Here is a 14,953-nt window from a genome sequence, read left to right on the forward strand (position 1 = left end):
ATCAAAATGATACTCACTGCATATTAGGTAAGTATTGATCAATTTTGAAAAAAAAAACTATATTTCAACAAAAGTTTATGAGAGTTCAAAGTAAAACATGTAAATTAGCCCGTTTCACGACTCATAAATTAGGTAGTTGGCCCTCAAGGAAAAAAATAGGCATTAATTTATTTTTACTTCAAAAAGAATTAATTAACAATAAAATTATTTAGTTGTTAAGGTAATTTAGGCGATTACATCAAACTTTCGTGTTTTAAAGTCTGGTGAAGGCGAAAAGAAGACTAGCAATTAATCTGTGCGATTGTGAAGAGAATTTCTAAACTCCAATATAAATAAATCTGTGGTGTGTACTCCCGGAAGATCTTAAAACGGAAATATTCCCGGTGTATATTCAAAATCAAAATCGTAACAAGATCGCAAATTCTTTCGTTTGCCTAGCGTGCTAAGAAAAAGGTGTAAAAAAAATGGTGAAAAAGACTAGGTTGGCAATATATCTACCTGATCAAAAGGATTAATGCCTAATTCTTGTGGAGATTATATAGTAATTTATATGAAAAACCTTAAACTTCAATTGTTGAAGAGAAAATGCAAGCATACAGTACCATTGCAAAGAGAGCAGTGGACGGCTAACTCCACAGATTGTCCGACTGAGGGGGATAATTTTTATTTTCTAGTCTTTAAGCGGACTATGGCAGGAGTAGGACCTGCTAATCTGAGTTGCAATGGTTACTGAGTTGTAATGGAAAAAAAGTTTCTCTGTTGAACATTCTTTTTCTAGGCCGCAGGTAGTTAATAAAAGAAGGTATGGTAGGCCTGTTTTGGAAGTAGAAGTGAAGAAATCATCATTCGAAATAACAATAACTTTCTCCACGTGTACTGAATTTTCCACTACTACAGTCTATTTTATGCCAATCAAGAGTAGTTAGTGCACGAAAGTTGGGCCGATTTTTTTTGCAGTACAAGTCAAGAAAACAGCGTTCGCAATGAATAGTTTCTTTTAGTTTTCTTTTTCAACGAGTAGGAAATTTTCACTATTTTACAATCTATTTAATGCCAGAGATGTAGCCTGCAAGCAGTTTCTATTGTAGAAGCCGAGAAGTACTCCCGATGACTTTGTCTCACGATCGAGAACGTCTGACTTCTCAGCCTCCCTTTCCTTGTTGAACAAGGCCATCTGCTCAGCAGAAACACCAGTTTCAATTGTCACCTTTTGGTAGAATAGGTCCTTGCTCGCTGACAAATTCGTTAGATGCGTCTGTACAAACAGAAGTTAAACTTATTATTAAAGAAATGTTTTTTTGTATTCAGGATGATTTTTTCAAAAGATTTATCATTCCGAATACTATTCACTTTCAGCTTCCTTTTCTTTTTCAAATTAAAGGAAGAAGAAACTATTTCTTAACCTACAAGGCAACAATAATTAACTCATTAAGAGTTTCAGTTGTATATATTTATAGTTAACCTAATCTTCAAAATTGTACATTTCACACAACCTTAGTAGTTTCTCCAAACCAGTCTGTATATTACAATATCAGATGGATATCTTTTTTGTCAAATCTCTTATCGAAAATGGCTACCTGGTTGGAATTAGGTACAGTGTATAGTAATGCTGATTCAAAACTGTTAACTTTGGTTCTACAGCCTACTTCATGTGTGAGGTTTTCTTTCGAAATTTTAAAGAGTCATCCATCTTACCTCCGTTGTGTTCGTACTTCCTATAAAGTCCTCCATGGCAATTTTTAGGAGCACAGATCCATTTGTCTTCTCTCCCGCGGAAACAGATACATAGTTCTGGATTGTAGAGCACTTCTCCGAGCCTACATATAGTGTCAGCTGTTGCTGATCAGGTAGATGTATTGCCAACCTAGTCTTTTTCACCAATTTTTTTACTTTGAGGACTGTTGAATCAGATAGCTGAGTAAATAATAATAATAATAATAATAATAATAAGGGAAGGGATTAGCTATGAGGTTAGCATACTGGACTCCCACGCGGAGGTCCCGGGTTCGAATCCAGTGGCTGACCCTTAGATTTTCTCTTCCTAGGAGCTTCTTACAGCTCACTGTCCGGTGATGGACAGTGTTGTCTGTAACGAGAGAACACTGTCCGGAGGCCGGCAGTGCACTGGAAAAAGCTCCGGGCGCTAATAACCTCAGCTGTTGATGCGCCAAAAAAAAAAAAAAAAAAAAAAAAATAATAATAATAATAATAATAATAATAGTGAAGGAGGGGAGGGATTAGCTATGTGGTTAGCGTACTCGATTCCCACGCGGAGGTCCCGGGTTCGAATCCAGCTGCTAACCCTTAGATTTTCTCTTCCTAGGAGCTTCTTACAGCTCACTGTCCGGTGATGGACAGTGTTGTCTGTAACGAGAGAACACTGTCCGGAGGCCGGCAGAGCACTGGAAAAAGCTCCGAGCGCTAATAACCTCAGCTGTTGAGGCGCCAAAAAAAAATAATAATAATAAATTCAGGAACATTTGGTACGGATCTAATTCGGTGAGAAACAGATTTAAGGAAAAAAGATTATAAGGAGAATTTATTAGTTAGGATAAGCAGGTAAGAGTACCCGATTTGAGACTTGTTGTTAGCAATTGAACTTCCTCTTTTTAATAACACGTATGTATTCGGCCGTTTTTAAAACAGGAAAAAAAGCATCCATTGGGTAAGCTTCCTAACCAATCATCGCAGCTTGACGAGATTAATAAAGGTGGATAAAAGATTGAAGCACAGCAGTCCAAACGAAGCGGACAACAATCTATAAGGTGAAATTTTAATTGATATTTAAAGCTACTTAATTGATAACATGCTCTGAGAAAAGATTGGATGTTTCCACTTCTACAGGTATATCATGGGCTCTACTCAAGAGGACCGGCATAAACCCATCACGTAAGTCTTCTCAAACTTCAATCACCTGAGAGTGGTGTATGAAAAAAATATATCACAATAGGTCCTGAACGAGCCCCGAATTCTACCATTAAGATAACCAACAACTAGACTATAAGAATGAATACCTCGAAGCTGTCTACGCCAAGAAGACAATTTAAGGAAAATGTAGCGCTCTATTGGCCAATCTATCCATCTTCTCATTACTCGAAATCTCATCATTACCTGGAGAACATCTAGACCTGAACAAGGAGAACTTCTTTGGTAGATGGTAGCTCTACCAGTTACAATCGAGAGTAGTCACTTTAAATTCTCTTTCTAGAGGTCCTTTAAACGACAATCTCCTTAGAACAAAGATTGAGGTGCGAAATTGCAGGGTAAATTTAAAAAAAGTAATCAATATCTCATCAAAACGTAAAAAATAGACCTAATTTGGAACCTCTATGAAGGAAATATCAAGAGGACGAAATCACTGTTTCCAAAATTTCTAGTTTATAAGATAGTTTTCGCAAGAATATTTGAAAAATAAATGGGAATTCATATTACAAAAGACTCAAAGTGAACTCTGTGAAACTGTTTATAAAACAAATCAATTAATGAGCACACTATATTTATTACAATTTCTATTTCATAAAAGTTTTATAATAAAGTTAGTAAAAAAGAAAAAGGTGCATTCAAATCAAAAATAAGAAAATAACGCTGTTTTTATTTATTGCTCTTTGTTGTTGCAAAATGCAACCCCCACGTTCCGCATGCACCAGCAAGGAGTACCATCTTCTGATGTAAAATCGCCGTACACATCACATGGTTCATGTTTGGCTGTGAAACAAACAGATGTTCAAATATTTATACACTTGAAAATTTTCAAGCTAGATTCTTACATATTCTTACGATATTTAGGATACAAAAAAATTGTACTTTTTACACAAATAGTTCTTCAGAGGAAAGTCTATCCCAAACTACCTCTTCCAGAAGTTCTCTTAATAGAATTTTCCTGAGGGAAAACCGTCTCTTATAATAGTTTTTAAGAAAATACATTGGGAAAATAGCAATAATGGAAAACCGTAGATATCCCAAAATACTATCGCATGAATTGATTAAAAGAAACTTGTCTTGGGGTAAAAATTTGAAAATACTTTTCCAGAAATATGATCCCGCTTTTAATTTAGCTAATTTTGATTTAGAATGTATAATTAATTTGAATTGTAGATTTCATAAAATTTGTGATTATATTGCAATATAACTTTAAGCAGAATTTTGTTATTAATGCTAGAAACTCCTCTTCTGGAAGACTGTACAAGGGGAACTGAGCTATGATTTAGGAGAAAATAAGTCGTATGAACAATGAGTACTCTCTAGATCAGATCTCCTGGATTATAAAAACGAGAGGCGAACTTGTGTATTAAAACTGTCCGGTAGGACAGTTGTATAAGGGTTGATGGTCAAAAACTGCACGAAAAAGCGTAACGTTGAAAAACACCCAACTTTGACAATTTTTTTCTCTTTTTCTATAAAAGATAAAATTCCCAAATTTTCTTTAAAATAAAGGGCAAATCCTCCTTTATGACTGTAATTTTTTGCAACAACCCAGATCTAATAGGTTTTGAGAAAAAAGTTGCTGAAAATGAGCAAAAACGGCTTTTTCAAAAATTGTTGTTGTTCTTGTTCTTGTTGTTCTTCTTCTTCTTCTTGTTGTTGTTACCTTTTTTGTAAACAACGTAGCGCCTAAACGCGTGAACCGATTTTCATGAATGAGGTGTCATTCGATTCGGAATTTTATGTAGATGTGCCTTTTGGGGGTCTCGGCCCTGTACATTGAATGGGAGAGGAGTTAGCCCCCTTTATGTAAGGCCCCCTCCAAAATTATTATTACTAATTACTCTGTAAATCTTGGCCCGATTTTGATAAAATTTGGTAGGATGATAGGGTTAGGGCTCCCCTACCTAACAATAAAGCGACGATCTGCTCTTACACTTGTTAAGGGGAAGTATAGCAATCGTTTCAAATTATCGACACGTGAACCGATTTTCATGAATGAAGTGTCATTCGAATCGAAATTTTGTACAGATTTGTACTTTAAAAATCTCGACGCTATGCCTCATAAGGAGGGGAGTTCGCCCCACCCAAATAAGGCCCTTTCTGAAACTATTATTACCAATATTTCTACAAAGCTTAGTCCGATTTTGATAAAATTTAGCACGAAGAAGTGATTAAAGCTCCTCTATGTGGCTGTGAAGTGCCATCATGCTCTTACACCTACTAAGAGGAAGTACTGCAATCGTTAAAATTATCAATGAGTGAACCGATTTACATCAATGAATTGTCGTTCGATTCAAAATCTTTGCCTTTTAGGGAGAAGTACTGTAATCGCAGTTTATTTTTCTTGCTCCTCTTAAAAGGAAGTACTGAAATCGCAGTTTAATTTTGCTATTTACGTACAAATACCTTCCTATTTTATTCAAAACGCTTTCTCAAAAAAATGGTTATTGAGGATGGTTTGGGGACCGTAACTATAATCATTCTTTAAAAAGATCTCTCCAGTGGTAGTTACGGTTCCGATTTAACACCTTATCAGGTTATAATGATAGAATACCTTATTCCAAATTTTAAAAAATCTGTAAAGCAGACGTAACTTTGCAAATAGACAAAAAGGAAAATCTATCCAAAAGGTACAAAAATCTCCTTAACAAAAACTTACAGTTTTAAAAGTTAAGTATAAGGGTTGATTAAACGCCAAAAGGTACACAAATCAGCAGTTCCCAACATTTCATTAATACTTCATTGATATAATTTAAGTAATTTTACTGCATTAACTTTTCCTTCACATTTTTTAGAATTTATTAGATGTCACAGACCCTTATGCTGGCCAGTTCATTCATAATATTTTTTTATTATAATTATGATAAAATGAGTGATGAATTATTCTGAGTAGTCACATATACATGCATGTTAAAGTAGAAAAAAACAAAGTTAGAGTCGGCCACTTTTTAAATTTCAATCACGGAGGATTCAAAACAATATTTCAGTCTTAAATTCGTCTTACCGAAATATTCGTGAGCACAAATAACATACATTTAATAACAAGTAGATTATTCAACAATATTTACTCATTTCTCAATTGTAATTTAATTTAGTCCCCCTAATTTTACTTATGGTAAAATACTGGAATAATTAGCTGTCCTAAAAATATGCATATCTTTATTTTCTTTATTTTATATTACATATATATAACATTGTGGGAAGAACACCTAGATTGAGAATGTAATTGAAGAAAACTATATTATTTGCGATAAAGCCAGATTATTTATTACTTATTATTACAAACGTTTGACTACAACATAAAATAACAATTACTTTAATCGAAGAATGAACTTAAACCAATGATTTTTATTTAAAAATAAAAATAAATGCATAAAATTATTGATGTAAAAAAAGTTTATGAATTTTTTAGCCTCTTATTTTTTTTATATTTTTTATAACGTTTTCTTTTTCACCTGTGATTAATAGTTTGATTATTATAGATAAATAGATATTACAGTCAATCTAAGTTAAATGGTGTGCTACTTGAGTAAATATTTTGTAGACGAAAATGGCCAGCATAAGGGTCTGTGACATCTAATAAATTCTAAAAAATGTGAAGGAAAAGTTAATGCAGTAAAATTACTTAAATTATATCAATGAAGTATTAATGAAATGTTGGGAACTGCTGATTTGTGTACCTTTTGGCGTTTAATCAACCCTTATACTTAACTTTTAAAACTGTAAGTTTTTGTTAAGGAGATCTTAATTATAGATTTTTTTTAGAGATGATGAAGGTTCCCGCTGTTCTTTGTGCGATATGACCTTGCCAGAGAATACTTATCACTTTTTCAGTTAGGAGAAAATATGAATTTAGGACCTCAAAACAAGAAAAAAGTTTCCTCTGGAGGTATGCCCGTTAACGCTTTGTTTTTGAGATATTCAGTCTAAATATTTCCATTTTATGAACTATTATTAGGTAGGTTATAATAAATAGTGTCTTCCAACAACTTTATTAATAGAAAATAATGATAATTAAAAGTAAATAAATAAATAATAAAGAAAATGAGGAATCGGTATCTTTCTTCCTCAGCAGCAATAGCCTAACGGCACTGGATTGCTGTTATTAATTCAATTACTCCTCATCTTAAAGAATGAAGATCTTTGACCGGCATTTCATACACTTTTCCTTTAATGGCACCCCAAGCAAAAAAAAATCCACTGGTGTTAGATCTGGAGAGTAAGCAGGCCAAGCCGCCGGTCCTGCACGGTCAATAAAGATTTTAGATCGAATGATCAATTGATTGTATAACTGCTAATATCACCTTGTGTCACTTAACTGCAAATACCAATATTGACATTTTACGGAATAATACCATCTGGAATTTGTACTGTCTAAATAATAACTCTTTCTAAATCACATTTATCAGTTTGACGCTTTTACAGAATTTGCATCATTATGTATCGCATTTATTGTAATAATGAATATGGTGTTTGTGTATGGTTTTCGCAATGCTACCCGTCGTGAATATTCCGTGCGATTTCCGAATAAAGATTACCATAAAAGACTATCTTTAGGTCCGCATTTCAACGTCTTAAGAGTAACTGGCACATTTGCTTTAATGCCACGTGCTGGTGAAGCTCTAGTCCCTTAATGAAATGAAAGGAGTGCGATAATACTACAATATTTTAATGATAATCCGTCCGCCAGTGTACAAAGAGCTCCAGCTGAATTACATATTACGCCAACTACAGTAAGGAGAACTCTCTCTGCAGATGGATGTAACTCAGCATTATCAACGGGTACGACATTTATTACCTCAAGAATTTTGCCAAAGAATTTTTTCCGATTAGTTTAAAACAAGTTGATCTTAAGCCATAATTTTCATATTCCCTGGACCAATGAAGCTACATTCATACAAGAATTGTTCAACCAAAAAATTATCATCTCTGGATGCTCGAAAATCCTCATGCAATTCGCGAGCAGCATTTTCAGCATGAGTTTCTGGGGAATGTTTAGTTATGGATATTAGACAATATTGTCTGCATTTCTTACCTCCTAGGCTCAATGCGGACCCATTTCTGCAGTTTCTTAGTAATGATTATTACATTTTGATTGAAGTTGTTCCGCCTTAACTCAGAAGGAACTCATGGTTTCAATTAGATGGTTGTCCAGCACATTGCGTCTGAGGTCCACGAAAGTGACTAAATCAACATTATCCCAATCGATGGATTGGCCGAGCAGGACCGACGGCTTAGCCTGCTTGCTCTCCAGATCTGACACCAATGTATTGAATTGCTTGGGGTGCCATTAAAGGAAAAGTGTATGAAATGCCGGTTAAAGATCTTCATTCTTTAAGACGAAGAATAATTGAATCAATAACAGCAATCCAGTGCCGTTCGGCTATTGCTGCTATGGAAGAAAGATACCGATTCCTCATTTTCTTTATTATTTATTTATTTACTTTAAATTGCCATTATTTTCTATTAATAAAGTTGTTGGAAGACACTATTAATTTTTTTTTATTATAACTTACCTAATAATAATTCATAAAATGGAAATCTTTAGACGTGAATATCTCATAAACAAAGCGTTTACGGGCATACCTCCAGAGGAAAATTTTGTCTTGTTTTGAGGTCCTAAATTCATATTTTCAGTTAGGACACTTAACCCTGAAACACCCTGTATAATAATCGTACAAGTTAATGTTAAAAATAATAATTCTGTTACAAATGCTACACTTTTTCAATTTTCAAAGTTTAGAGAGCGTTTTTAAGTACGAACAACCCATCAAAATTAAAAATATTATGTGGGGGTTCATTAGACTATTAAATAATTAAAAATAGTTGACATAGATTAAAAAAAATAGTATACCTAAAAAATTCTTATGTCAACATGAACTACAATTTTTTACTTAGCGAATTTGTCTTACCTATAATTTTGTAGGCACTCTTTTCAAATGATTTCATTTGATCTAGAAGATACATATCTTCTATTACATTCACTTGTAAATAAATCACTAAATAAATTCTGAGAAGGTAACTGTTTTCAGAAAGGTTTCCGCGATCGAAAAATGTTTCGAAACCCCTATTCTAAACTATTATAATGAACTCATGCGGCTCTACTACAATTGATATTTATCAATTTTTTTAGCAAGAAAAAAATACCTATGAGTGATTCATTCAATTAAAATTTTATTTTGAGTCTTTCTTTCAAGATTTTTTTGTTACCAAGTATAGGAAAATTTCTCTTGTAACGATGTACAGAAACATCTTTACAATCTCTAAGAGTACAAGCTCCCAACTCCCCTCTTCGTGAACACATGCAAAAGTTGCATCCATCTGCTTGCCTTACCATGGTTCTAGGCTTGCATTTGGTGGTTGCATCTGTAAATTACAATTAAGATAAAAATAATTATAGTGGCAAGTCTAAAATGACGAGGGAACTGAATCTGATTGGGTTCTTACTAACTAAAACCTTCAACCAAGCAAATAAATAATCTTTAAGGGAAGCCTACCAGCCTATCCCAAACTTCCGTGGACCTACGGATACCTAAGCAAATTCCACGAGAATACTTAATTCCAGGTCCGGAAAGCCAAAATTACAGAATGGTTAAAAGTTTAAAATAAGTATCAGAGTAACAGTAAACTACCATTAGTCCCATTCATGATCAAAACGAACAAGCAGTGGTACTCCCTTCCAATAAAGCAAACTGGCTGTAGGATCATGTTAAATAAATGGGGCAAAGGTGAGAGAACGGAATAACTTTCCGTAGTATTTGTTCGATCCTCGAAAGGATGTGCGGCCCCCTTGCCTAGAATTTGTCTTTTGGCGCTAATAGCGCACCATTGCCCAGTTGGCAGAACTGGAGAAGAGGAAGGAGAGGGGGCTCCAGCTTGTGCCTGGGAGCTCGAGCCAGTTGCACTTTGGGCTTCTCAACTGGTCACTACGAAGGAAGTGTACGTCTTTGTTCTTTTTTGCTGTCCGCCCGGCAAGATGGCGTTCTAAGGAGGTCGGCCTGACCTGTGTTGTGTGAATCAACTGTCTATATGAAATTTTATTCAGAATCAAGTTGTGCACATACCAAGTGTTGTCATATCAATTAATTGTTAATGTTATGCCAATTAAGTTTGATTAATCTAAGTCAAAACATTGTCAATTTATTTTAAGTAAGTCATTATGTCCTGGATCATGATCCTCCTAATCAGTCATGCAAGTTCAAAATAAAAGTTTATTGTGTCTGTTTAATTTGACAAGGTATTTTGAGTGTCGGTGGCGTCCCCAACCTTCCCTTTCCTTTAGATTTATTTCATAGTCACAGATTTTTCAGTATTGAAGATAAAAAAGTAAATTGGTTCCAGAGTTCTGTCTTTGAGGACCCGACTTTAGATACTTATATCCTTAGCTTTACCAATAGAATAGAAACAGCATAGATTGTAGAAATACATTTTGTGTGCGTATGTGTATGTTGTCAGAGCGCCCTAGAGTGTCCAAGAAGGCCGCCCTGCATGGGTAGTATAGGAACATTTCCAGAGTTCTGTCTTTGAGGACTCGACTTTAGATACTTATATCCTTAGCTTTACCAATAGAATAGAAACAGCATAGATTGTAGAAATACATTTTGTGTGCGTATGTGTATGTTGTCAGAGCGCCCTAGAGTGTCCAAGAAGGCCGCCCTGCATGGGTAGTATAGGAACATTTCCAGAGTTCTGTCTTTGAGGACCCGACTTTAGATACTTATATCCTTAGCTTTACCAATAGAATAAAAACAGCATAGATTGTAGAAATACATTTTGTGTGCGTAAGTGTATGTTGTCAGAGCGCCCTAGAGTGTCCAAGAAGGCCGCCCTGCATGGGTAGTATAGGAACATTTCCAGAGTTCTGTCTTTGAGGACTCGACTTTAGATACTTATATCCTTAGCTTTACCAATAGAATAGAAACAGCATAGATTGTAGAAATACATTTTGTGTGCGTAAGTGTATGTTGTCAGAGCGCCCTAGAGTGTCCAAGAAGGCCGCCCTGCATGGGTAGTATAGGAACATTTCCAGAGTTCTGTCTTTGAGGACTCGACTTTAGATACTTATATCCTTAGCTTTACCAATAGAATAAAAACAGCATAGATTGTAGAAATACATTTTGTGTGCGTAAGTGTATGTTGTCAGAGCGCCCTAGAGTGTCCAAGAAGGCCGCCCTGCATGGGTAGTATAGGAACATTTCCAGAGTTCTGTCTTTGAGGACTCGACTTTAGATACTTATATCCTTAGCTTTACCAATAGAATAAAAACAGCATAGATTGTAGAAATACATTTTGTGTGCGTAAGTGTATGTTGTCAGAGCGCCCTAGAGTGTCCAAGAAGGCCGCCCTGCATGGGTAGTATAGGAACATTTCCAGAGTTCTGTCTTTGAGGACTCGACTTTAGATACTTATATCCTTAGCTTTACCAATAGAATAGAAACAGCATAGATTGTAGAAATACATTTTGTGTGCGTAAGTGTATGTTGTCAGAGCGCCCTAGAGTGTCCAAGAAGGCCGCCCTGCATGGGTAGTATAGGAACATTTCCAGAGTTCTGTCTTTGAGGACTCGACTTTAGATACTTATATCCTTAGCTTTACCAATAGAATAAAAACAGCATAGATTGTAGAAATACATTTTGTGTGCGTAAGTGTATGTTGTCAGAGCGCCCTAGAGTGTCCAAGAAGGCCGCCCTGCATGGGTAGTATAGGAACATTTCCAGAGTTCTGTCTTTGAGGACTCGACTTTAGATACTTATATCCTTAGCTTTACCAATAGAATAAAAACAGCATAGATTGTAGAAATACATTTTGTGTACGTATGTGTATGTTGTCAGAGCGCCCTAGAGTGTCCAAGAAGGCCGCCCTGCATGGGTAGTATAGGAACATTTCCAGAGTTCTGTCTTTAAGGACTCGACTTTAGATACTTATATCCTTAGCTTTACCAATAGAATAGAAACAGCATAGATTGTAGAAATACATTTTGTGTGCGTATGTGTATGTTGTCAGAGCGCCCTAGAGTGTCCAAGAAGGCCGCCCTGCATGGGTAGTATAGGAACATTTCCAGAGTTCTGTCTTTGAGGACTCGACTTTAGATACTTATATCCTTAGCTTTACCAATAGAATAAAAACAGCATAGATTGTAGAAATACATTTTGTGTGCGTAAGTGTATGTTGTCAGAGCGCCCTAGAGTGTCCAAGAAGGCCGCCCTGCATGGGTAGTATAGGAACATTTCCAGAGTTCTGTCTTTGAGGACTCGACTTTAGATACTTATATCCTTAGCTTTACCAATAGAATAGAAACAGCATAGATTGTAGAAATACATTTTGTGTGCGTAAGTGTATGTTGTCAGAGCGCCCTAGAGTGTCCAAGAAGGCCGCCCTGCATGGGTAGTATAGGAACATTTCCAGAGTTCTGTCTTTGAGGACTCGACTTTAGATACTTATATCCTTAGCTTTACCAATAGAATAAAAACAGCATAGATTGTAGAAATACATTTTGTGTACGTATGTGTATGTTGTCAGAGCGCCCTAGAGTGTCCAAGAAGGCCGCCCTGCATGGGTAGTATAGGAACATTTCCAGAGTTCTGTCTTTGAGGACTCGACTTTAGATACTTATATCCTTAGCTTTACCAATAGAATAGAAACAGCATAGATTGTAGAAATACATTTTGTGTGCGTATGTGTATGTTGTCAGAGCGCCCTAGAGTGTCCAAGAAGGCCGCCCTGCATGGGTAGTATAGGAACATTTCCAGAGTTCTGTCTTTGAGGACTCGCTTTAGATACTTATATCCTTAGCTTTACCAATAGAATAAAAACAGCATAGATTGTAGAAATACATTTTGTGTGCGTAAGTGTATGTTGTCAGAGCGCCCTAGAGTGTCCAAGAAGGCCGCCCTGCATGGGTAGTATAGGAACATTTGAACCTAGGCTTTAGAAATCAATAGTCAACATCAGAAAATCTTTGTAAAAAAAGGAGTATTTGCTGAGCTGTAAGGAGTCACTTTTCAAAATAATTGTAGCCAAATTAAAAAAAACATCGTAGTTTAAACGGTTCACCTTAAAAGGACATACGGCCACAACAATCTGTATAACCTATCCCATTATCAAAATTTCATTATTTAAATTGCAATTAGTTACCACTCACCAGCAACATAAATGATCGCAAACAGTATCGCTAAAACATTAAACATCTTGCTGAACGCCTTGCTGCCTATTAAGAGATCGGGAGCCGAGCATTTCCTTATATCTGCTTGGACAACCGAGTGGTTCCAAAGGTATTTATTGTATCCGTTGTGGAGGGAGTACCTTAATGAATAATAAATAATAACTTTAGCTAGCATACATTAAATAATTTATTATCTGCAATTAAATATTTTAGATTTTAGTAGCTATAATTAGTACGCCATTTTTTTTATAGTCAATTAAGTTTTTGAACTACTTGAAATATCATAAACAATTAATACTTTCAACAAATGGTAATGAGGACAAAATTTTGTTACTAACTTCATTGAGAAATCTCCAACAGAATGCCTGCAAGAATTGCTCCTTCCAGATACTTTTCTCCAGGCTATGACTTGCAGTTTCCTGGAAACTACATTAACCTTTCTGTTAGAATATGAATGCCAATCCAAGCGATACTTGGGGGCCCATCTTATCCATCAAACTCGTTGAGTTTAACCATTCCTCATGAGATCTATCAGACGATACGAAATAAATTATCGCCCTTCGCTATTTGATTCTTTCCATCCTTATACATTGTGCCCTTTTAAACTAGAAAGATCTTCGCCTGTAGAACATTTCGACAGATAGCTATAAACAAAGGATGGACTTGCCTATCATAATCTGGATCTAAATAACTTCCCATTTCAATATGATATCCCTCGGAACTAGGTTTTAATGATTTGGTCTAACTATGCCCACTGCGCACGTCTGTCCAAGAGGACCTAGTGGAAGCTGATTTCGAAGCTATTCTGAAACCATCATAGTTACCCAAATGATAAGAAATTTGCACATGGAGAGTAGCCTGCTAATAATGTAAATATTATTTTATAATCATTAATTTTTTTATGCCTTTTTCGAAGTAGTTTCCCGCCAACCCCTTTGTCCACTTCCCCACCTCTCCATTCACCTCCACGTCGGTTGAAAACCTTTTTCCACCCATGTGCAAAGGGGGGGTAAAGAGATAGTAATCTGAAGGTGCTAGGTCAGGGGAATGCGCGGGATGGTCCAGGACATCCCATTTAAACGAGGCGAGCAGTTCCTTCGTGGCATTGGCCGTGTGTGGGCTGGTATTGTGCAGCAGGCAGAGTCTCTTTGTCAGCATGCCTCCTCTGTTGTACTGAATCGCCCTTCGCAATTTTTTTAGGGTCTTGCAGAGTTGATGGTCTCCCCTTGAGGCATATATTCAATTAAAATTATGCCTTACTTAAAAACACGGATGCCATGATTTTCTTGGCTGAAATTGTGGTTTTGAACTTTTTGGCGGAGGGTGAAGCGGTGTGACGCCACTGTTGAGACTGCCTTTTTGGTTTCAGGTGTGTAGTGTGCAACCTAAGTTTCATCTCCAGTAACAAAGGAACGGAGAAATTCATCTCCATGGAGTTTGCAGCGTCTCAGAAACTCTTGCTCGGCTTCCACTCGATTCAACTTGTGTTGGACTGTCAGTTGTTTTGGGATCCACCTCGCGGACAGTTTCCGGTATCCGAGAGTTTCTGTGATGGTTTCGTGTAGCAGAGATCTGGAGATTTGCGGAAACATGGCAGAAAGTTCATCCACAGTCAATCTGCGATCATCACGGAGCGCGTTTTCGATTTTTTCCACAAATTCGTCCTTCACAACTGAAGATCTTTCGCTCCTCTGATCATCATCTAAAGACGTACGACCGTTTTTAAACTCGCGACACCACTTGAACACACTCGTACAATTCATAGCTTTATCACCATATGCAGTTTTTACCTCATTATAAACCTCAACTGGAGTTTTTCCCTTCCAAACGAGATAACGGATGACGCCGCGTATTTCGCACTTGGCG

General features: G+C 36.3%; 1 protein-coding gene across 1 annotated transcript; it reads right to left on the bottom strand.

Moving 5' to 3' along the window:
• Positions 1–2,507: 2,507 nt before the first annotated feature.
• LOC141454860 (uncharacterized) lies at positions 2,508–14,607 on the bottom strand. Its single transcript, XM_074129509.1, has 4 exons — positions 13,426–14,607; positions 13,067–13,227; positions 9,136–9,291; positions 2,508–3,705 (listed from the first exon to the last, which is right to left on the bottom strand). Exons 1-4 carry the CDS (start codon positions 13,428–13,430, stop codon positions 3,596–3,598), a joined length of 432 nt encoding a protein of 143 aa, XP_073985610.1. The 5' UTR covers positions 13,431–14,607; the 3' UTR covers positions 2,508–3,595.
• Between the last annotated feature and the right edge of the window lie 346 nt (positions 14,608–14,953).

The sequence above is a fragment of the Rhodnius prolixus genome, unplaced genomic scaffold, assembly GCF_049639745.1.
Source record: "Rhodnius prolixus isolate KJV_2025 unplaced genomic scaffold, Rpr scaffold_15, whole genome shotgun sequence".
In the NCBI taxonomy this organism is placed as follows: domain Eukaryota; kingdom Metazoa; phylum Arthropoda; class Insecta; order Hemiptera; family Reduviidae; genus Rhodnius; species Rhodnius prolixus.